This window comes from Garra rufa, chromosome 22 (genome assembly GCF_049309525.1).
Source record: "Garra rufa chromosome 22, GarRuf1.0, whole genome shotgun sequence".
In the NCBI taxonomy this organism is placed as follows: Eukaryota; Metazoa; Chordata; class Actinopteri; order Cypriniformes; family Cyprinidae; genus Garra; species Garra rufa.
This window is the reverse complement of record NC_133382.1, coordinates 6,429,295-6,454,920: the sequence shown is the minus strand read 5'-3', so window position 1 is coordinate 6,454,920 and position 25,626 is coordinate 6,429,295. Positions and strand designations below refer to the sequence as shown.

General features: G+C 35.1%; 1 protein-coding gene across 3 annotated transcripts in view; it reads right to left on the bottom strand.

Annotated features, from left to right (window-relative positions):
• LOC141297905 (KAT8 regulatory NSL complex subunit 1-like) overlaps nucleotides 1–25,626 on the bottom strand; it is a 43,971-nt gene that overhangs the window by 10,559 nt on the left and 7,786 nt on the right. For 2 of the 3 annotated variants that reach the window (XM_073828373.1, XM_073828374.1), the window contains exons 3-6: nucleotides 12,560–12,701; nucleotides 12,303–12,457; nucleotides 877–1,012; nucleotides 601–772 (exon numbers count right to left, since the gene is read on the bottom strand). In XM_073828373.1, the coding sequence (XP_073684474.1) occupies nucleotides 601–772; nucleotides 877–1,012; nucleotides 12,303–12,457; nucleotides 12,560–12,701 (605 nt within the window). The remainder of the gene's footprint in view (nucleotides 1–600; nucleotides 773–876; nucleotides 1,013–12,302; nucleotides 12,458–12,559; nucleotides 12,702–25,626) is intronic. The other variant, XM_073828375.1, reaches the window with a different exon arrangement.

Sequence of the window (25,626 nt, the reverse complement as noted above, 5' to 3'; positions counted from 1 at the left end):
TTATTCCTGTGATCAAAGCTACATTTTCAGCATCATTACTCCAATTTTCAGTGTCACATGATCCTTCAGAAATCATTCTAATACGCTGTTCAAGAAATATTAGAAAATTATTATTATCAATATTTAAAACAGTTAAGTACTTTTTATTTAAGATTCTTTGATGAATAGAAAGATCAGCATTTATCTGAAATAAAAAGCTTTTGTAAAATTGTACACTATACCATTCAAAAGCTATTAGCATTATAGAAATTAATAATTAATAATAATTAAAAAATGATGATAAAGACATTGCAATGCTGTTCTTCTGAACTTCAATTTACCAAAGAAACCTGATAAAATATACCCAGCAAATTTCAACATAATAATAACAATGTTTCTTGAGCAGCAAATCAGAATATTAGAATTATTTCTGAAGGATCATGTGACTGGAGTAATAATTCAGCTTTATTTCAAAATATACTCAATCAGTTATCTTGAATAGTAAAAATATTTCAACATTTTATTGTTTTTGCTGGTAAATTACACTGTATATTTGCATAAAAAAATCTATTGTGAAAAAGCTATGATATCTTATTGCATCTGACTGCATGTGCATCTCACCCGATTGCAAGGACAGAACGGGGTGGATGCTGCGGTCATGATGTGCGACTCTTTCCACCAGAGGGCGATCATAAGGTACGTCAGGTTTGGGGAGGGGAGGAGCAATGCCACACATGACACAGGAGCCGTTGACATCACACATGCGTGGAGGTGAGTAAGACACTCTCTGAACCTGACAAAAGAATGAAACTCACTTTAGATACATTTCAAAATCAGCCATAAATGCACTCCTGGAATGTCAATACATTCATACCAAGAAACTTCACACAAACACACCTTGCCGTTAAGATTGTGGACAGTGTTGGGGTGGATAAGACGTCGTCTCCTGCAGGTCATTACTGGGCGTGTTCGTGCAGACGTACAGCTGCTGTCCAGACTTGACGGGCATGTGTCAGACACTTCTGCCATGCTACTGAAATAGGAAAGAGTGTAAAATTCAGTTCTTGCCAAGTTAGTGGATAATATGACTTCATGGTGATTAGGGCTGTGCAATATGGACAAAATAATCATATTGCGATTTTTTGAACGAATATTGCGATTGCGATTTTATTTGCGATTTTTTTTTTTTTTTTGATTTTTCAAACAAGCTACATACATACATTCTAAATGTATTCAGAGCACAAGAAGTGCATAACAAAACATTTTACCATGAAATAACATAGTATTAAGTTTAATAAACAAAACTGTAGTAAAATTGTCTTTACAATAGACAACATAAAATAAATAAGCCATTTTACTTTTTTCCCCCGGTACTTTAGCCTACTTTGTGCAATAACGAATACATTCACTTCATTGGAAAAATAAGTAAAACTCTCTATTTTAACATTTTGAGGGTTCAAAAAACTTTTGCTTTTTTTTTTTTTTTTTTTTTTTTTTTTTAATTGTTATGTTTTAGTTTTTCTGATAATGAAAAAGCATAAACATTTATTTATTTTTAATCAAATGAAAAATGAACCCTTTTAATTTTTGTCAAACAAACAGAAATTTACTGTTAAGATCAATGCATGGAAGAAAAATTATATTCAGTTTAAAACGTTTAAATAATAATTAAGTGGTTAATCTTGTTGTAATATATTTTTTTAATCATATATATATTTTTATGTAAATTATTTAAATAGGAATATATAAACACCTACATTATACTGTACAAACTAACAGGACTAATATTGTTCTATTACATGTTAAACCGTACTTTTATTTTGACAGGTTGCAGTGAAGTTCCTGTGTGTATATGATGCTAGTTTTCTCAAATGAAACGGTAAAAGTGAAACTAACAGCAGCAATTTGGCGATTGAGTTTATCTGTTCATGTGAGATGCAAATGCCAAAAATTAGCGGGAGCGTCAAATGTGCTTCAGTCTGCATTTAGTAAAGAAATAAAACGCGTCTCCATCAGTCATACATACAGAAGCAAACAGAACATGCAGGGTTCATATTAAAACGGTCTTTTTGCATTTCAGTTTTCACAGACACTAGTCCATATCGCGATTTGAATTAAGTGACAGACCAACTTTTGATTTATTAATCCAAAAATCAACGAATTACGTGGGATTCCGCGCTATAGTAAATTAGGTTTTTATGAATGGAGTCCGCGATCCAGTCCGTGTTTTCTTGGAGGAGACATTGTAATCACGCGACCATGAAGAGACAGAAATGACATGCCTTAGTGTAAATAAGATAAATAACATAAGGCAATTTAGTATGTTTAATAAAAGAACTATGTATAGACCTGTTCTATAGGAAAGATAACCTTAAATGACTTCTATTTGTGATGTGGCGCTATATCGAAAATAAAATGAACTTGACGTTCAAGGGGGGCGGGGGTGCCGTTGGGGGGATAGATAAAATCGCAGCCTTGTGCGGTTTAGAAATCGCGTGCGCTTAAATCGCGATTTTTTTGCGATTGCGATTAATTGCACAGCCCTAATGGTGATACAAGTCCCATTTGGATTCACTCTGTCTGAGTTCATTTTGCAATAATGACTGGTTGACTGAATTTTATATTTCACTAATAATATTTAAGGGGGGAAGTCACGTAAGAGGCAATGACATTGCGATGTGACTAGTTATGTCTGCCTGTGATTGGTTCATGCGATAAACCCCGTCTCTTATGTTCGTGTGCATTCTGCATTGTTGAATTAGTCTGAATAAACAATATGATGGCATTATTGGGAAGACTAATTAAAAAAAGTAAGTAAACAACTCACACTTACAGTTGAAGTCAAATGTTTACATACACCTGACAGAATCTGCAAAATGGTAATTTTACTCAAATAAAAGGGATCATACAAAATGCATGTTATTTTTTTTATTTAGTACTGCCCTAAATAAGATATTTCACATAAAAGATACATATAGTCGACAAGAGAAAATAAGTTGAATTTATAAAAATGACCCTATTCAAAAGTTTACATCCCCTCGATTCTTAATACTGTCGTTGCCTGAATGATCCACAGCTGTGTTTTTTTTTTTTTTTGTTTCGTGTTAGTTGTTCGTGAGTCTCTTGTTTATCCTGAACAGTTAAACAGCCTGCTGTTTTTCAGAAAAATCCCTCAAATTCTTTGGTCTTTCAGCATTTTTGTGTATTTGAACCCTTTCCAACAATGGCTGTATGATTTTGAGATTCATCATTTCACACTGAGGACACCTGAGGGACTCATATGCAACTATTACAGAAGGTTTAAATGCTCACTGATGCTCCAGAAGGAAAAACGATGCATTAAGTAAAACTTTTGAACAGAATGAAGATGTGTACGTTCTTCTTTTTTTCCTTAAATATCTTAAATATCAGAAGATACTTGCGTGTCTCCCAGAAGAAAAGTAAGTTAAATTTACCTTAATCCTCCAATTTAATTGTTAATGCATTGTTTTTTTCAGTAAACATTCTGTAATAGTTGCATATGAGTCCCTCAGTGTGAAAAGATGAATCTTATAATCATACAGTCATTGCTGGAAACGGTTCAAATACACAAAAATGCTGGAAAACCACAGAATCTGTGGGAGCTGAGTGATTTTCTGAAAAACAGCAGGAAGTTTAACTGTTCAGGACAAACAAGGGACTCATAAACAACTATCACTAAATGAAAAAAAAACAACAGCTGTGGATCATTCAGGTAACAACACAGCATTAAGAATCAAGTGTAAGTAAACTTTTGAAAGGGGTTCATTTTTATAAATTCAACTATTATTTTCTCTTGTGGACTATATGTAAATGTCTTTTATGTGAAACATTTTATTCAGGTCAGTACTGAAAAAAATAACATGCATTTTGTATGATCCCTCTTATTTTAGCAAAATAATTACCATTTTGCAGATTCCGCAAGGTGTATGTTAACTTTTGACCTCAACTGTAAATATAATCACTGTTACGTCAAAATAAGGCTTAAAATGGCATGAAATCATGTTTTGTGGGAGTTTTCAGTGAGTAATCAGCTTTAAATTTAAAGTAAATCTCTGTGACCAATATTTATTGAGCTTTGATGAATGATGATCAGAAAAAATCCAAGATAGTTAAAAGTTAACAACTAATGTAGCGGCGCACAGCAGAGATGAGCCACTATCCAGAGGGGGCGAATTAATCGACGCGCCAGTCCATGGTTAATCTTTTTCTTTGCTTTATTTTCACCAAAACATAGTGCTTAACATTCAGTTGCTAAAACATTAGCTCCGATCTTTCAAACCCGCGGACCACACGGTCTAAAAATTGTGTCCGCTCCCCTTACTCTAGCTCCACCTACTCCTCACCTGCCCTAAATGCAGAGTCGTCATTAAATAATAAAAGTCCCCAATACACAAACTCGTTACATTCAAAACGAATAATCAAATAAACACAAATAATTATAATTAACAAATTAAACAAACTAAATTGTATTCAAGTTATTAAATCAGTCCATTCAATGAAAAAATAGAAAAAGAAATGGCTCCAACATTCCGGCCCCTAATTGTCAGCTTGTGACAATTACTTCACAAAATAAGAGCCACAACTTTTAACAAAAGTAACAAAAGAAAGAAAAATTCAAAAATTCAAAATTCAAAAATTATCCAAAATACCGCAGCATCTTTTGATTGGTGGGTTTCTTCGGATCCTCATGACATGTTTTTTAGAAAACATAATTTGCTAATAGGTCTCTCCAGAATACTGTTCTTCGTTCTCACTTTAACTCTCCGTACATATCCTTTGCTGTCCGGGAATGTCTCCACGATTCGACCTAAAGGCCAAGAACTCCGTGGTGAAGTACCATCAATAATGAGAACAATATCGCCAGTTTTCAGGTTTTGTTTGTCTTTGTTCCACTTCTGCCTTTTCTGCATTAACGGGAGGTACTCTCTAATCCATCGTTTCCAGAAAAGATCACTGATGTACTGTACTTGTTTCCATCTTCTTCTGGAATAGATGTCATCCTTCTGAAAAATCCCGGGAGGCAAGATAGGAATTCCTTTCAACTGAAGCAAATGATTAGGGGTTAAAGGTTCTGGGTCTTTGGAATCCTCTGAAACTGTAGTAATTGGACGATCATTGAGTATAGCTTCCACTTCACATAAAGCAGTCTGTAGGCCTTCATCATCAAGAGTCTGCTGTCTCAAGACAGAGTATAGGATCTTTTTGATAATTCGAATGATTCGTTCCCATACACCTCCATGATGAGAACCTAGGGGAGGATTAAAAGTCCACTTCACATTCTCTCTCAGCAGTACCTTCTGTATTCTGTCCTGATTGATGTCAGCAAGTGCCTCTCTCAATTCTCGCTCTGCCCCAATAAAGTTAGTTCCATTATCCGAAATTAACTCTTTAACTTGACCCCTTCTACACATAAATCTTCTGAGCGCACAAATACAGGAATCTGTGTTCAGAGAATACGCCATTTCAAGATGAACAGCTCTACTATTGAAGCAGGTAAATATCACTCCATATCTTTTGACATGTGCTCTCCCCCTCTTCACCTCAATGGGACCAAAGTAATCGATTCCAACGTGACTGAAGGGTGGTAAATCAGGAGTGATTCGATTTAGGGGCAAATCTGCCATCTTTTGTTCAATTGCAGATCCATGCCAACGTCTGCAGAATAGACAATCCCTGATGACTTTTCTGGCAACAGCATTACCTTTGGTAATCCAATACCTTTTATGCAGTTTGGCAAGCAGTTGGCTTCTACCACAATGACCGGACATCTTATGAATATGATCCATTAACAGCGTACACAAACGACTTTCATTGGGTAGAATAGCTGGATGCTTGAACTCTTCTGGCATCGCCATCCTGCTCAACCTTCCACCGACTCTTAAGATGCCATTGTCTAAGATCGGATCCAACTTGTATATTCTGCTACTAGCTCTTACAGCATGACCTTTGTTTAACAAGGTTATTTCATCTTGAAAGCTCTGTTGTTGAACATGACGAACAAGAGATTCTTCTGCAAGTGCAATATCTTCTACTGCTAAAGTTTGGGTACCAAGCTGGGATTTCATCTTAATCATGTAATCATCAAGTACTTCTTGAGCTTTGGGATGCTGTAGAAAGATGACTGCTGCTTCTTTCCGTTTTTGACTCAAGTACAGAAGCATAGATCTACATTTCAACAACCATGCGGTTGCTCTTCGCAAGTTTTCCCATGATGAAAAGTGCTGTATTAACTTGCTGAATGGAGTTGAATCAGCAGTGGTGATAGTAAAAACAGCGGTTGATCTCTTTACCTCTGGATCACTGTCTGAAATGCAAAGTGATTCTTGAGGCAATTCAGGCCAGTCTGCAACAGGACTTTTCAAATATTCTGGACCTTTGAACCATCTTCCATCATTCTTGAACAAGCTAGACCTTACGCCGCGAGAGGCGTCATCAGCAGGATTAGCGGCAGACTTCACATAACGCCACTGAAACTTCTGTGTCAGATTTCTGATAGTTGAAACTCTATTAGCTACATATGTCTGGAATCTGCTAGTGTCATTCGAGATGTATTTGAGGACTGATGTACTGTCCGTCCAAAACACAGAATCATCCAAAACTAGCTCCAGTTCTTCCTTCAACATTCTATCGACTTTTGAAGCGAGAACTGCGGCAGCCAATTCGAGTCTAGGGATAGTCATCACTTTCAGTGGGGCTACTCTTGCTTTACCCATCACAAAAACAACATGGACAAAACCACTGTCATCTGCAAGACGTAGATAGCTAGCTGTACCATAACCGATTTCGCTAGCATCACTGAAGTGGTGTAATTGAGCACTACATATTTTTCCAAAGTTGTTGGGTATAAAGCATCTCCTAAAGCTCAAGTTCGAAAGTAGCTTGAGCTCCTCTAGCCACGTATTCCATTTTTGTGCAAAGGCTGCAGGAATTTCTTCATCCCAACCATAATTCATCCTGCACAACTCTTGTCCAATCCTTTTAGCTGGCAGCATTACTGGAGCAAGAAATCCAAGTGGGTCATAAACTGAATTGGTAACTGACAAAATGCCTCTTCTGGTAAACTGTCGTTGTTTCAAACACATTTTGAAGACAAAAGTATCAGACTCTGTATCCCACTGAAGTCCCAATGCGCTATCCACAGGAAGTTCATCTCTGCGCAAGTCGAGATGTCTCACTTCTTTAGATCTCTCCTCCACAGGGATTGAAGCTAGTACATTGCGGCTATTACTAACCCATTTGGTGAGCTTAAATCCACCAGTAGCACATACTGCAATGAGCTCCTGCACCAACAGGATGGCTTGTCTTTCATCCGAGACAGACTTAAGGCAATCATCTACATAAAAGTTGTTATGAATTGTGGATAAAACTTCTGAATCAACTTTGCCTTCATTATCATCTGCCGTCTTCCTTAACGCAAAGTTGGCACAACTGGGGGAGGAAACAGCTCCAAAGAGATGTACAGTCATTCTGAACTCTTTCAACGGTTGATCAATATCCCCATCAGGCCACCACAAGAATCTCAAAAAGTCAAGGAACTCCTCAGGAACCTTTACTTGGTGAAACATACCCTCAATATCCGCCATCACAGCTATAGGTTCTTGGCGAAACCGGAGGATTACACCTAAGAGGGTATTCGTGAGATCTGGACCCTGCAACAATTCTGAATTCAGTGAAGAACCTTGAAATGAGGCAGCACAATCAAATACCACTCTGATTTTCTTCTTTCTTTTGTGGTAGATTCCATGATGGGGGATGTACCATACTCTGCCATCATTTCTATCAAGCTCCTCTTCTGGTACCTTTTCTGCATGACCCTTTTTTAGGATGTCGCCAATAAAATCTTTGTAGTCTAATAAGAATGCTTCATCCTTCTTAAACCTCTTGAGTATACTTAGGGCTCGTTGTTCTGCAATCTTTTTGTTGTCAGGCATGGTGATGTTAGGTTTACGGAACGGAAGACATATTTGGTAATGACCATCTTGTCTAACAACAGAGTTGTTCACCAATTCTAAGAATTTCTGATCTTCATAAGAAAATTCAGGTTTTTCATCATATGCTTGTTCTGGGAAGTCATTATTATATTGTTCTTTTAGCAAATCGTCCAGTTTAGCCACTGAGATTCTATTAGAAGACACAAATGGTCGTCCCTGTACATCTGTGGATGAGTTACCACTCAGTGGACCATTAACAAGCCATCCCAAACATGTCTGGACCGCATAGGGACCATCCTTTTGGCTGTTAATAATCCTCAAGGGTTCCATCGCTTTTGGGATATTGACCCCAATCAACAGATCAACATCTGCTTCTATGGAACACAGTCGAACATCTTTCAGATACGGCCATTTCTTTATGTCCTCTTCCCTTGGTATATTCTCCTGGCTAACCGGAATGGAACTTTGTGTAAAGACTTCAGGCAATTCTATGAAGTAGTCACTGTCCAGCCCACTTACTTCCAAACCACTCAGATGAAAAGTTTTGACAGGCTTTTCCTGTCCCATTGTTTTAAGCAGGATCTCAATTCGTTTGCCAGCCATGTTCAACCGTCTCATCAAACTCTCTGTACAGAATGTGGCCGAACTTCCAGGATCTAAGAAAGCATACGTTTGAAGAACTCTACTACCTTTGGTGGCTTTTATTTTCACTGGAACAATCGCAAGTTTGCATTCAACTGAACCGGCCCCTGTATGCTCAGTAGCTACAACAGCCATAGTAACAGGTCTGCTGGAGTTAGCTTTCTTAGCATCATCATAATCTTTCTTGTGCATATCAATCAATGAATTAGGTGAGCCTCCATAAGATGAAGCATTTTTGATATGCAGCACTGTTGGATGCTTTTTGGAACAGATTCGACAAGTCAAACGCTTTTTACAAGCTTTTGTTAGATGGCCTTTTTTAAGACAAGCAAAACAAAGACCATTCGTTCTTAAGAAATCAATTTTATCCTTGTGCGGCTCGTCCACCATTTTGACACAAGAATTCATTGAATGATCAGAATGACAAAACAGGCAGGGAACATTAAAAGCGACATTAGCATCGTATTGATGATTTGGTTGACAATTCTGCTTTGATGTTTCAACAGAAGAAACTGTAGTGACAAAACTTTTCCTACAAGAAGATTTTTGCATAGGAGGTTCAGTGGATGTTTTCTTAATGTAAGAATTTGCTTTTGGATCTTGAATTTCTCCAAAGACTGGATCAAGAAAAATCGTAGCTTGTTTCTCAATGAAAGCTACCAAGTCAGAAAAGATTGGCCTTCTTTGAGTGCGTTCCAGAATATCACAGGCGGTAGCTCTCCACTTTTCTCTTAGCTTGTACGGAAGTCTAGAAACAATCAATTTTAGATTAAATGGCAAGTTCAACTCTGCAAGATCTACCAGGTCTTGTACTGCATTGCAACATCCTCTAAGATAGACTGCATAACTATGCAATGCTTTTCCATCATCAGAGCGAATGTTACCCCATTTCAGAGCTTTCTCCATATATGCACTAGCCAGCTTGAATTCATCTCCAAAATGATGCTTTAAAAGACGTTTGGCTTCTGCATAACCTCTGTTAGCGTTCATGTAAAGACAACTTTGAACAAGTTCCTTAGGTTCACCTGCCGTGAACTGTTCCAGATAATACAATCGCTCCTGATTGTTATCCGTTTTCTCCTCAATGTTGTGAATAAAAGATCTCATAAAAGGTCTATATTCCAGAGGATCACCGCTGAATACTGGAATCTCCCTTACAGGAAGTGAAGCTTGTTTCTGCTGGCTCACAAGTAAATCAGCCAGATCGCTTTGTCTTTGTAAAACAGGACCAAAGTCAACACTGGCAATGTTGGTATTATTAGCTGCGCCATGCTGCTGGTCACTTTGTGCAGTCATAGTTATAGGTGTAGTTGCTGCCTGGTTAGCAGTAGGTCTTGATGTAAATCGAGTTCCATGAACCATCCTTTGAAGTGGTGTCTTAGGAATTGTTCCGATAGTTTTAAAATGCAGGGGAGATGATTCAGAATCAACAATCAAAGTCGATTTTTCTTCAGCTTTATCCACATATTCATTCATAGCATCTCTTAATTTAGCAGATGAGTGAGAACTTTGCAGTGAACTTGCTTCGGACATCTCCAACACCTTTAACTTCGCATTTGCAGCATCTATTTCAGACTGTAATGTAAGAGCTTCCATCTTGGATTCCAGATGAGCCTTTTCCAACTCAAGTGCATGCTTCCTTTTAAGAGCTTCAGCACGAGCAAGTAAAGCTGCTTTTTCGGCTGCAACTTTCACACGAGCTGACATAATTGAACTGGTTTTAGATTTGCTTGATCCTTTTGAAGTTCTTGAAACGTTAGACACACTATCAGAAGGATCAACCAGAGTCTGTGGATCAGACTGCTTCTTTTTCCACAACCCTAACTCATTCAGGAACTCAGTAAAGGTAAACTTCTTTGGCTCAAACCAGTCAATCCTTTCATTCTCTTTGACTTCATCAGATAAAAGCAATTGTACAGACTCGTGCACTTGATAAAATTCATCCAGAGCCTTCTGAAATTCAAGATGAAGTTCATCCACTTTATAAAAATTGCTCCCATCAGCCATCAAAGCCTTCAATTCATTCATTCTTCTTGTGCAGGCCCCAAGTTTTCCTCTACGCGAAGCACTAAGTGATTTAAAACTCTCCATTGCCATTTCAATACCATCAGTCTCAGTCATCATAAACACTTGCTATTCACAACCTCTTTGCATATTCTGCTCGAATGAGAATCAAGCTTGAGTTCTTGCATCAACCACTCGCATTGGCTTAAACCTTTTGCCTATATCAGACAACTTTAAAACAACTCGCAAGACTCCTTCCAATAGCCATCGTCGCCATCAAAATTCAAAACATGTGCACATGTGCCGAAAATCGTACTTTAAAACTTCCACGGTTCACAAACAGCCTTCATTTCACGTCGTATCAGATCGTAAAAGCTTAACGCTTAACGACACGTCCATAGCCACTCCAAAGCCAGCATAATTCAAAGTAAACCTGCCGAATGGCTACTCACGGCACAGCACAGTCAAACCGCGTCTCAATGAAGTCAGGTCCTCCGTTATTCGTTCGCTGAAATCCGTCCATGCAGTCCAGCAGAAGACATCCGCATCAACAGCCAGCTGGTCGTGTTTAGCGTGATCCGAGTCCGCGTCCTTGCGAACAATTTTTAGACTTAAATGTAGCGGCGCACAGCAGAGATGAGCCACTATCCAGAGGGGGCGAATTAATCGACGCGCCAGTCCATGGTTAATCTTTTTCTTTGCTTTATTTTCACCAAAACATAGTGCTTAACATTCAGTTGCTAAAACATTAGCTCCGATCTTTCAAACCCGCGGACCACACGGTCTAAAAATTGTGTCCGCTCCCCTTACTCTAGCTCCACCTACTCCTCACCTGCCCTAAATGCAGAGTCGTCATTAAATAATAAAAGTCCCCAATACACAAACTCGTTACATTCAAAACGAATAATCAAATAAACACAAATAATTATAATTAACAAATTAAACAAACTAAATTGTATTCAAGTTATTAAATCAGTCCATTCAATGAAAAAATAGAAAAAGAAATGGCTCCAACAACTAAAAAGAATAGCTGAACAAAAGTTGACAAAATAAAATATATTGTTTCAATCTTTACCAACTTACCACCTTATTATTTTGGAATAAATGTAAAATGCTTTAAAACACTAACTTGATGAGATTCATACTTGGCTTTAATAAACAGAATTCTAATTATATTGTTAATGTAAAAATGTAAAATAGATTTTTTTCTTTTTCTGATAGTGTAAGTAATGTTTATTAATCAGTTTATTTTGAGGACCACATTTGTGACCCTGGACCACAAAACCAGTATCAAGTAGCATGAGTATATTTGTAGCAATAGCCAAAAAATACACTGCATGGGTCAAAATGACCAATTTTTGTTTTATGCCAAAAATCATTAGATAATAAGATCATGTTCCATGATGATATTTTGTACATTTCCTACAATAAATATATAAACATTTAATTTTTAATTAGTAATATTCATTGCTAAGAACTTCATTTGAACAAGCGATTTTCTCAATATTTCTTTTTTTTTTTTTTTTGCACCCTCAGATTCTTCAATATCAGAAATATTGTCCTATCCTAACAAACCATACATCAACGGAAAGCTTATTTATTCAGCTTTTGGCTTTGTATAAATCTCAATTCTCAAAAAAAAAGTACCCTTATGGCTGGTTTTGTGGTCAAGGGTCATATTTCAGAACCGCACACCACTGATAGATAACATTAAATTTGTCGAACCTAATGGAGACGTTGTTCTCAGATGTATCTGTCAAACGAGACTGGGGTTCTGTGAAATTCTGGGATGTTGCTGAGGTCGGGACATTCTCGTTTGTCTCTGTCATATTTATGTTTCCTTGGAAGGAAAAGGCGGAGTCTCCCAACTCCACAGGACCCTGCAAAGAGCATGCAAAAAAACCTTTATATTCAGCCAAATTCCATTAAACTAATTCCCAATTCCTAACATTCCTGACCCTGGATACCCAGCGTCTGCTAACCTTGCTGGCACGGAGCTGGCGGTAGATGTCGACCTGCTGTCGGATGCGGTACTCCAGGTCTGATATCTGAGCCTGCAGCCATGTCCAGTGACTGATGATTGTGGCTCTTTCCCTGGCGAAGCGCCCTTCTGCTCTCCTCCATCTGAAAGAGAAAAGTGAACAATCCAGTTAAACATGTTTTAAGTTAGACATTTGGTGGTTTAGCTAACTAGGAAAGTCATTAGAGGGTTAGCTCTGTTTATTTCAGCTGGCTGTGACAACAGTTAAAACAAACAGGAAACCCTCAGGACTTTTCTTGCTGAATTTTCCAGCCCTGATGGTCCAGATTACAGAAGAAATCAGTCAGCTTGATTGTAATGATGATGTTTAACACATAGAGGGCACTGGTGAATACATTCAGTGCAGAAATCCATTTTGACTTGTCACTTACAGACTCCACATTATGAATCATCTCTTTTTTAAAATACAGTCAGTAGAAGGCACAGTCTCACAAAATGACACTTGTCAACATGAATTTAAATAACTTCCTTTGCAATCTAGAGATGACAGGAAGGGGAAATACATCTAGGGGTGGGTGATATGACCAAAATATGAATAATATCAATAATAGAAATCACACATTTATTTAAATTCTTATTTAAATTGATTTACCTTTATTGGCAACAGACACATACTGCCCTCCAAAGGCAAAGTGCAGTAACTACGCATTAGGTCAAAATTGAGGCTTAAAATGGACTTTATGAAAACTGTTTTGTCTTGTGGCAAAGTCTCCTGATCAGTTTTGTCCCAAAGAAACGAGAGTGTTTCCGAGAAACAAGAGTGTCAACATGTTTGACTAGCTGGCCTAAAAACTGTAAAGGCATTTTTCTCTGTTTCAGTGTTGGTGTAGTTACTGCACTTTGCCTTTGGAGGGCAGCATAGGTGCAGATGGTGCACAATGCTTCCCATTTATCACGACCACGAATGAACATCGGGTATTTTTTTTGCAATTCGTCTGTGAAACTACATTTGCGTTTCGGCATGTTAGTGACACACAGCTCTTGCAGAGCAGCTCCTCGTTTGTTTTGTTTTGACAACTGGGTCTTTCGCGTCATCAGACAGGTACCTCAGAATAATGCCGGTGGGCAGTGGCTGCATTTAAAGTGTTGAATTAATGACGGTCATTAGTGAAATGAGGTAAAAAAAACCCGGACATTTTATGATATTTTACAAAATCCCCCCGGACATAATTTTATAGCCAAAAAGGAGGACATGTCCGGGTAAAAGAGGACGTATGATCACCCTAGTAAGTAGCATAGGTATATTTGTAGCAATAGCCAAAAATACACTGTATGGGTCAAAATTATCGATTTTTCTTTTATGACAAAAATCATTAGGATAATGTGTAAATATCATGTTACATTAACATATTTTGTCAATTTTCTACTGTATATGTATCAAAACTTAATTTTTGATTAGGAATATGTATTGCTATGAATTTCATTTGGACAAACTTAAAGGCGATTTTCTCAATATGTAGATTTTTTTGCACCCTCATATTCCAGATTTTTAAATAGTTGTATCTCAGCCAAATATTGTCCTATCCTAACAAACCATTTTCAAGAAATTGACCGTTATGACTGGTTTTGTGGTCCAGGTTCACAAGTTACAAACAATAGATCAAATATACAAATCAAATAAAGAGAGGACTATCAAACAAAAGTTAAAAATACTATAGAAACTAAATATAGTATTCAAGGCAAAATAAAATATTGCATACTCTTCACTGTATGACAATGATTCTTATTAAAGTCCATCATGTTCAGTCAAGGGCAATAAGCGACTCTCTTTATCTTTTGTCGTATGATTATCATGGTTTAAGCACAACAAATCACAAAAAAAAAAAAAACTATTTATAGGTAATTTATACCTATAAATATTTTTTTTTTTGTGAATTACAATGTGTAAAAATCTGTCAGAACTGAACACTTCTAATTTTCATTAATGGGACCCTGGACCACAAAATCAGTCATAAGGGTCAGTTTTTGGAAATCGAGATTATATACATCATCTGAAAGTCAAATAAGTAAGCTTTGTTGGGATAGAACAATATTTGGCCAAGATTCAACTGTTATATTTCACCTTTAAAGTTGGTCCAAATTAAGTTCTTAGCAATGCATATTATTAATCAAAAATTAAGTTTTGATATCTTTACAGTAGGAAATTTACAAAATATCTTCATGTAACATGACCTTTACTTAATAACCTAATGATTTTTGGCATGAAAGAAAAATCAATAATTTTGACCCATATGGTTTTGTGGTCCAGGGTCAAAAATGTATTAAAAAAAAAAGAGAAAAGAAAGCAAGTCACCCACTCCCATGTAAGATCATTATCATGATTTGCTGTTAATAGTCAGTGGTTTCAATAACTTAGCAGAGGATGAGCTTTTTATTGGGCAAAAATGTATGCAGCGTAAGGTGTATTTTTGTGTGATGGGCTGGTGTTGTGACTACAAACGTGAAAATGGTTGCCTGTACTGGTCTATCAGGGTTTGTGTGTACTGTGTAGGGTGTACTGCTCACACAAGCACACCACCATCTAATAACAAAGTCCCTCTCAGCACATTCCCACACAGAGCACGCCTTCAAACGCAGCCGCTCACATTTGCCCACGTGGAACCCGGCAACTCGCTGTGACAAGATAGATGGGGGAAATTTACACATGCACCACTGAGCCCTATGAACCACCATCACACAGGAGATATTCAATATGATCACACTGCTCTCTGGAATACTTCGCTCTGATTGGTCAGTCTCAACTCAAATGTTTTTGTATTGTACAGGGTTGTTATAGATAACTAAAACACTAAACTTGAAAATAAACTAAACTTATTTCAGCTGATCTACTTGTCAAAGCAACCTCTTATTTCATTTAGTTTAACCTGAAATACTAAAAAAAGTACTAAAACCAATCTGGTTTCTGGCTTCCGGTCTCAAACGTGCAAGTTATTTTTAGAAAACCAAACAACTCATTTTGCTGCTTGATATGGCAAATTGGTGCGTCTTACCATATTATTTTAATGTATTATCTTAATCATGAACACACTGGTTTGTAGTGCAAACAGTTTTACGGTTTACTGCGCATTGTTACTCTTCTCCTTATTTCCCTATAGTGGCTAAAAACTGCAGAACTGACATAAATCATACTACTAAATTACTACAACTTTACCTGAAATTAAAGTGAAAACAGGAAACCAAAAAAACAGTAAAAAAAAAACAGTCTAGTAATCATTAAAACAACACTGTTGTATAATGACTGTAAAATTCACTGAGTATCATGTGTTGTCTCTTTCTTCACACAAAATGCATTCATTTAAACTCAAATCAACTTCTATTTAGATAATTACTCAATGAGTATGGGGATAATGTAGTTAGGTCATCATATAACATTTATTTTGTATTAATGGTCAAAGTGTACACTTCCATGTAGTATAATTTCAAGAACCAGGCCTACAGAGGGCAACATTGAGTCCTGCTATAAATGAAGTGACCAAATTATTCATGCTAGTTTATTGAAGCAAATTTTCATCATGTGATGCTCTCCGGCGTATTTAAAAAACAAACAAATTTAAAGCTGTCACTAATGATTATTTCGGTAATTGAGTAATCGGTCGACTATTTTGACGATTAATCGAGTAATCGGACAATTATCATTCGATTTTTTTTTATGTGCGTGTGGTAATAAAAATAGACCTAAGCGAACAACAGTCTTTTAAAAGTACCTGAATTCTGTAATAATTAACGATTAACTACATTATCACTTCCATCTAGTATAATTTCATAAGCCAGAACTACAGAGGGCAACACGGATTCCTGCTACAAATAAAGTGACCAAATTATTCATGCTAGTTTACTGAAGAACATTTTAGTTGTGTGATAACGTCTCGCTCTCTGGTGTATGTTTAAAACAAATTTAGAGCTGTCACTAACAATTATTTTGGTAATCGAGTAATCGGATATTCTAATATTTTATTTTGTTTGTTTGTGGTAATAAAAATAAACCTAAGCGAACAACAGTCTTTTAAAATTACTTTAAATCTGTAATAATTGACGATTATTACGATTGTACATTATCACTTCCATGTAGTAGAATATCAAGAGCCAGGCCTACAGAGGGCAACATCGAGTCCTGCTACAAATGAAGTGACCGAATTATTCATGCTAGTTTACTGAAGCAAAGTTTAGTTGTGTGATATAACATCTCGCTCTCCGGTGTATTTAAAAAATTTTTTTTTGAGCTGTCACTAACAATTATTTTGGCAATCGAGTAATCTGTCGATTATTCTAAAGATTATTCGAGTAATCGGATCATTCTAAAATGTGTGTGTGTGTGTGTGTGTGTGTGTGTGTGGTAATAAAAATAGACCTAAGCGAACAATAGTCTTTTTAAAAACATAAAATTAGAGCTGTCACTACCGATTACTTTGGTAATCAAGTAATCGGTTGATTATTTTGATGATTAATTGAGAAATCAAATTTTTATAATTCAATTTTTTTGTGTGTGTGCATGTGGTAATAAAAATAGACCTAAGCGAACAATAGTCTTTAAAATTACCTTAATTTTGTAATAATTGACGATTAACTGTACATTATCACTTCCATGTAGTAGAGTTTCAAGAGCCAGGACTACAGAGGGCAACACTGAGTCCTGATAAAAAATAAATTTACCTAATTATTCATGATAGTTTACTGAAGCAACTTTTAGTCGTGTGATATAATGTCACGCATTTTTAAAAACATAAATTTAGAGCCATCACTAACAACTATTTTGGTAATCGAATAATCTGCCGATTATTCTAATGATTAATCGAGCAATCGGATATTCTAATATTTAATTTTTTCTGTGTGTGGTAATAAAAACAGACCTAAGCGAACAATAAGCCTTTAAAATTACTTAAATTTTGTAATAATTGTTGATTAACTGTACATTATCACTTCCATGTAGTATAATTTCAAGAGCCAGGCCTACAGAGGGCAACACCGAGTCCTGCTACAAATAAAGGGACAGAATAATTCATGCTAGTTTACTGAAGCAAATTTTAGTTGTGTAATATGTCACGCTCTCCGGCGCATTTTAAAAAACATAAATTTAGAGCTGTCACTAACAATTATTTTGGTAATCGAGTAATTGCCGATTATTCTAATGATTAATCGAGTAATCGGATACTTATAATAATTTGTGTGTGGTAATAAAAATAGATCCAAGCAAACAATAGGCTTTAAAATAACTTAAAATATATATACAATTACAGCGAGGCAATAATAATTAGTTCAAATGAAGTATCAAAAGCAAGTACTCATGGTTTTATTAAAGAAAATTGTTAAAATAAAACAGAACTAATGTACATTATGAATTAGAGCAAAATACTGCAGGCCGCGTCAGCAGCCTGACGATTGATTTTACACTTAACAGCGCAATCTAATCCTTGTTTAATATTAACTAAACATTTAATTCAAGTGTCTACTTAATCTTTAATATTTGCTTATTTCTTTATGACAGAAATGCTATAGCCACTGTAATTTCTTTAATATGTGGACATCAAAATGTGCAAACTCAGAGTGAGGGTTTGAGCTTTTATTTGGAACAGTTAGCATGTTTAAAAAGGTATTGATATTAGATATTATCAGCAACTATATTTACTATATAGACCAGGGGTCTTCAACTAAAACGGCTTGAGGTCCAGTAATGAACCCTGCTCACCAGCCGAGGTCCGGACAATTATATATAAAAAAACTATTTATGTTTTTTGCAAGACCAGGGTATCTGCAGCATATTTTATCTTAAATTCTAGACATTTAAATACCTTTTTTAAAGACCTGAACAATAAATAAATAAATAAATAACTGTAAAAAAAAAACATGATTTACAATTTAGATGCAGGTTTCACAAAACAAAAAAGATTTCTTAAATTATAAACTTCACATTCCAGCCTTCAAGAATCAAAAGTATCAATTCTTATATTAATTTAAACAATTATTGTCAATCAAGTATTTAACATATACATATATTTTACTGCCTTAATTGTTTAAATTTGTATAATACATTATCTTGTCGATCCATCAGCTTACATTTACAACTCTGCATGTTTGCTACTTAAAACCATGGATTGATTTTTTTTTACATTTGTCTTTTTGACAACAGCAGACGTACAAGCTGATTAAAAATGGCAGATCATTCTCTTCCAGCAGGAGGCGCTATCAGAATGGTACACAAAGCAGCGCCGCAGCTGACTTTCAAACGTGCAGCGCTCACATTTATTCAATGGATAGCCGTTTAAAGATTCATCGCAATTCTTGCCTTTTAGTCCCCAATTTAAGACAACCTGAAATCATAATTAAGACTTTCTTACCAACTAATAATAATCATTAATGAAAATTAAGAGCTTTATTTTAAACACCGACTTTCAAAAACAACCCTTAGCCTTCACAAAATACGTTTCTTTTTATTTTTTCCCCACTGTGTTCGGCGCACAAGAGAAATATTAGGAAGTAAATTAATATCAGCATATGAAGTATATTCGTCTATCATTGTCTCTGAGAGAATGTGCACGTCAGATGCTGAAGGCGCTGTTTTTACTTTCACTTTAACATATTGCGCAGTTTTCACTTTGCTTGTGTGATATCCATTGGCTCACCTTCATGGTTTAAAACATAAATATGTATAAAAATACAGTATAAAAAGATATATTTACAATATTTTGCGACGTTAACGCCAACATAATGCGTTTGCCATCAACATTTTTCACTCACTGAAAGCTACATCTGTCTGCACGCAAAGCGCAGATCTCTGCCCTCATCACTGCACGGAAGATTGCACCCAAACGCTGACCCTGGTGTGCTTGATATACATTTATTTATTAGAAATTAGCGTTTGGCATTTTTTAATTTAATTATGTCAAAAGCTTTCACGGTCCGCATGGACGCATCTTGCAGTCCGGATCCGCCAGTTGACGACCCCGGATATAGACTATATTCAACAAACAGTTGACGGTAGCCATTGACTTCCATACTATGAAAGCCAATGGCTACCGCCAACTGTATGGTTGCCAACATTCTTCAGAATATCTTCTTTTGTGTTCAACAGATGAATGACACTCATACAGGTTTGAGGGCGAGTAAATGATAACAGAATTTACATTTTTGGATGAGCTATTCCTTTAATTGTTGTCATCTGTCCATCCAAACGTGCACGTGTGCGTTTGGACGACGGGGGGAGCGACAACAAAGGAGCCGTCCTCCCTTACTGCGCCTGCTGTGAAGTGAATCATCTCGTAATTGTGTTTCATAAATCACATTGGGCTGATGGAGGGAGTACAAAGACAGAGTCGTTTAGCATAAATGTTCTGCTGCCTTTGTTCTTGGGTTTCAGACTGTGAGACGGAGGGACTGGATGAACCAAAACACCGATAAATACCAGCCGACTGACACACTGGCTTAGCAAACTGTTTTATATGGAGCCCTGCCTGTTATTTTTCACTCATACAGATCAAGGGCTACACTGTATTTTAGGTTAAGGAGAAAATGAAAGCAATTATAACAGGGAAGAATGAACTTCTATGATATGATAGTGTGTCTACTGACTGCATAAGCAGTTGGCTTTCAAGGCAGCATGCTAACTGAAATAAAAGCTGAATAAATGACAGACTCTGCATGGGAGACTTGACTTCCAAGTGATTATGATATTTAACATTAGCAAATAACTCGATTCTGGAACAGAGCTGCACGCAGGGCTGCAAAAATGAATCACTGTGTTCATTTACACGTGAGCTGAATTTAAATTTTAATATTATTTATTACTATATTATATAGTTTAAATATATCTTTTCGATATTACAGATATTACAATAGCTATAATTCTTATTTTGCTTTTATTCAGTAATTTTTATTTAGTAGTAGTCATTATATTGTTATTTTATTAAACTTTAATTGTAATATTTTCATTATTTATCATTCATTTATTATTAGTTTACAATACATTTTAAATCACAATTTGTAATCTGAAAAATCACTTTTTTGTATCTATGTTCTTTCTATATTTGGGGAATTATTATAAATTATAATTATAAATAATATATTTTTAATTGTACAGTTAAATATTATTCTTATTATTCAATTCTTATGCTTTTATTTAGTCATTTTAATTTTACAATTATTTGCATTATTTATTACAGGTATTATATTGCTTTACAATAAATTTTTAAATGCCAATGTTTAATTAGAAAAAAACATTTTTGTATATTTCTATATTTGAGGAATTATTATAAATTATACATTATAATTATAAATAATAATAAATATGTTTTTAATTGTACAGTTAAATATTACAAGTAACAATTCTTATGGTTTTATTTAGTAATTTTAATTTTACAATTATTTTTATTATTTATTACAGGTATTTTATTTTATTACTTTTCAATACATTTTAAAATCCAAATTTTTAATCGGAAAAATCAAAAAACATTTTTGTATTCATGTTCTTTGTATATATTAAAAAATTTTAAGGAATTAAATATAATTATAAATTGTAACAGTTAATAATAATAATAATAATAATAAGTATTTTTTATTCTTTAGCTAAATATTACATAGTAGTAATAGTAGTAATTCTTATTTTGCTTTTATTTACATTTTTTAATTTATTAGTAATAATCAGTAAACATTTTATTAAATTATAATTTTAATATTTGTATTATTTATCATTAATTTTATATCACAATTTTTAATAAAAATAATCGTATTTTTATTTACTTATTTTTTGTATTTATGTTCTTTGTATATTTCTATATTTGGGGAATTAATTGTAAATATAAATTGTAATAGTTAAAAATAATAAATATATTTTAATTCTACAGCTAAATATTACAATATTAGTAATACTTATTTTGCTTTTATTTAGTTTTTTTTTTATTTAGTAGGAATAATCATTAGATTGTTTTAAAATTGTAATATTTTATTATTGATCATTTGTTTTCTATTACTTTATAATTAATTTTAAATCACAATTTTTAAATTGTTTATTTATTTATTTGTATTCATGTTCTTTGTATATTTCTATATTTGAGGATTTTACTTCCCCAAATACAGACCAAGCTGTAAGTTTAGGCTCGTAGTATTTGCAAATATATGAATCAGAAAGAATCCACGCAAATCGGATGCATATTTTCTATGGGGGTCGAAAGCACAGCTGTAATTCTTGAGTCATGACGCGAAGCAGAGCAAAGACGAGAGCAAGAATGGAACAGATGGATGGAGAGAAAGAGAGAGGGGGATAAATAGAGAAGTATGTGAGGTGGTTAGGCTTGGCAGAGAAATGCAGAGGAATTATGGGGGAAAGATGGTGAAAAAGGGGTGGAGGAATGCAAGACGAAAAGAAAGAGTGAGTGAGAGAGGAAAAGGTTACGTAACATGAGTGGGCTCGGCTCAGACGGCGAGAATGGGAGGAGGAAGAACATAAGAGGACAATAGTGAAGAAAGACTAGAATGAAGAGAGAGACAGACATAACAAAGGAGACAAAAGAACAGAAAAAAGGAAAATCCTGAAAGTCCTAACAAGTGTTTATGATGGTTTCCAAACATCTAGGGGCATGCATACCCACATAATCCCGGACGAGCCCCCACTTGTTACGCGCCCCTTTTTAAATTTAAGGGTAAGAAATGGTGTGTAACTAAAATAGGTCCCAGGGAAAATCCACAAAAATGCTCAGCAACATGAATTTTAAGAAAAAAAAGAAAGAAATTTTAATAAATGGACTGTGGGAAACAATGAAACAAAGGCTTCAGGAAGGGGAAAGGCCAAAACAATAAACAAAAAGTATATTTTTCTACCAAAATAAAATACAGAGATCCTTCCCTGACTCCCTCTCTGATTTGAATGAAGCTTTTGTCAAAGGCCAACAGCAAATATAGGGATATTATGAATAGCTGAATTATTTTTGTCCACAGTTTGTGCATGAAGGACTGAATCTGGTTAATATTTCTCAAACACAAACATACTTGTCTTTATCAGATCGAAAAGACACTTCCTGATCAGCTTGTCGTTTCTCACATACATGCGTGAATCTAATGGAAAGAATACGTTGGGTTAACTTTTAACAACATTTTAAACTCTTTTGTATTTTTTATTTAATGGTAGAAAAATGGCACTGGAAACATTTATGACTTTCTTTCTTCTGTAGAAGGCAAAAAATAAATATTTTGAAGAAGTTTGTGACCACTGACTTTTTTATTGTAATTGACATTTCTCAAAATTTCTTCTTTTAGGTTCCACAGAAGAAAGGCAGGTTTAGAGTTACATGTGTATGAGAAAATGATGACCAAACTTTCATTTTTGGTAGCCCTTTATACACTACCAAAAGATTTGATATTTTTTAAAGAAGTCTCTTCTGCTCACCAAGCCTGCATTTATTTGATCCAAAGTACAGCAAAAACAGTAAAATTTTGAATTATTTTTACAATTTAAAATGGCGGTTTTCTATTTGAATATATTTTAAAATGAAATTTATTCTTGTGACCTCAAAGCTGAATTTTCAGCATCATTACTCCAGTCTTCAGTGTCACATGATCCTTCAGAAATCATTCTAAAATGCAGATTTTCTGTTAAAGAAACATTATAATAATAATAATAATAATAATAATTATATTTAATCCAAAGTACAGCAAAAACAATAAACAAAGAAATATTTGTACTATTTAAAAAATGTTTTCTATTTGAATTTTTAAATGTAATTTATTCCTGTGATTTCAAAATTGTATTTTTAGCATCAAGTCAGTCACATGATTCTTCAGAAATCATTCTAATATTCTAATTTGCTGCTCAAAAACATTTATTATGTTAAACAGCCAGGTCGAACTTTTTCAGGTTTCTTTGATGAGTAGAAAGTTCAGAAGAACAGCATTTATCTGAAATACAAATCTTTTGTAACATTATAAATGTCTTTATCATCACTTTTAATCAATTTAAAGCATCCTTGCTAAATAAAAGTATTCATTTCTATAAATTCAATAATGATCTTTCTATTCAAAGAATCCTGAAAAAAAAAAAGTACTCAACTGTTTTAAATATTGATAATAATAGAAAATCCGCATATTAGAATGATTTCTGAAGGATCATGTGGCACTGAGAACTGAAGTAACGATGCTAAAAAAAATTCAGCTTTGATCACAGGAATAAATTAATTTTAAAATATATGCAAATAGAAAGCAGTTATTTTAAACAGTAAAAATATTTCACAAGATTACTGTTTTTGCTGTACTTTGGATCAAACAAATCCAGGCTTGGTGGGCAGAAGAAACTTCTTTAAAGTCCAAAAACTGGTAGTGCAAGTCGTATTTGCTTTATGCAAATGTATTCTTATTTATTTCATTCTGATTTTGAAGTGAAACGTGACCAACATTGTTTTTGAGAGATTCAGCCACATTATTATGTCTTTACTAGCCAATAACTGTTCCACAATCCATCAACATACTCGTAAAAGAAAAATAAACAATTGTGTTCTCAATATTTTTAGCGACTTTTTGAGCACAGACCATTAAAAAACCCCATCTCTGGATTAAAGTGCTCTTTAAATTGCAGTAAAAGTAAATCTTCCATTTGCATAGCAGCTGTGTTCCATTAAAAGCCTCCAATAATGAGTGTGGGTGTTTGGGATCAATGTCCCTGGATGCACAAAGTTTAAATTCATCTTGATTTAACTGCAGTCAGAGGTCAACAAGCAGCAGTTCCTCATTCTCTAATTTCCCAACCATCACAGCGTGATGTCATGAACAAGTGCCGAGAAAGATTAGTCAGAGAGCGCTGCGAAGGACGAAACGGAGCTGAACAAAAATCACTTATTTAGTAGAGCAGGATCATCACAACACACACCCTGAATGGATTCAAGTGTGTGATAGGAGAAACTGGAGCTTGTTTCAGTGCGCTCGAATTTGACATCCAAAATCTGCATTCACGGATGCCTGATTATTTAGGTCAAAGGTGCAAAACTAAGTCAGCAAGCTGCTAAATGGCTCCTTTCGAACAGCTTTCATTAATAAATCAACCTAGAATCTTACCTGCCACGTATCTCCCTAAATTTTAAATCAGCAAAAATGCTCATTGTGCTAAACACCAAAGGAAAATGTGAAAAATCTAAAATGCATTCTGTTAAGCAAGAGCTCACAATGTTGCTCAGGAAGTAGGAACAAGAATTACACATGAAAGTGAAACAGCGTTTATTTAGCAAACTGTATTTTTTTTTTTAAATCCCTCACCTGTGGTTTACTTTGATTTTAATATTAACCTAAACATCAGGGTTCTCGGTTTCACCCTCTCTATTTTCACCTACGATGAATCAGACTCTCCCTCGGGGGCCGAACAGGAAATTTAACCTCGCTGAAGTTTTCAAATAAGACCACAGCCGAGGAGGACAGCTGAAATGACTTTAGACTAGACTGCGTTATGACAACAAGATCTATGATCTCACAGCACAAACAAGGTCGGACTGGAAATTAACAGTGACTCTCTACAAGGTTCAGGGCATGAACACACAGGCCTACAGTCACAAACATGCCCCCACACTCCCTTGGGACTCCTGTGAACAGCCCACATAACGTGCCTGCTTCACCATAGCAATGCTGTAATGGCTTAATAAGACTAAATCAAGAAGTGCGTCCCACATCACATACTTATGCATTTTTGCAATGAGTGCGAGTAAAAAAAATAACACGTGTACTTCAAATATCTGGAGGGTGTGCTTAGTTAACCAAAAATGCTTTGTGTGCTCAACTGTTGCAGCTTTCTTTACCTCACAAAAAGGGAGGGATATCAGATTTTTGGTGCTAGATGACAAAATAGCTTTATATAATTCACACACTACAGGGTGGAGTACATTGTGTAACATTTTTACACTTTTAAAAAGGATTTTTTTTTCACACCAATGCCATTGAAGAACCATTTTGGGCTCCCTAGTTTTTAAATGATTTTTTTTTTTAGTGTGAAGAACTTTCTCTCACTTGTGGAATGGAAAGATTCCAGGGATATTAAAGGCTCTT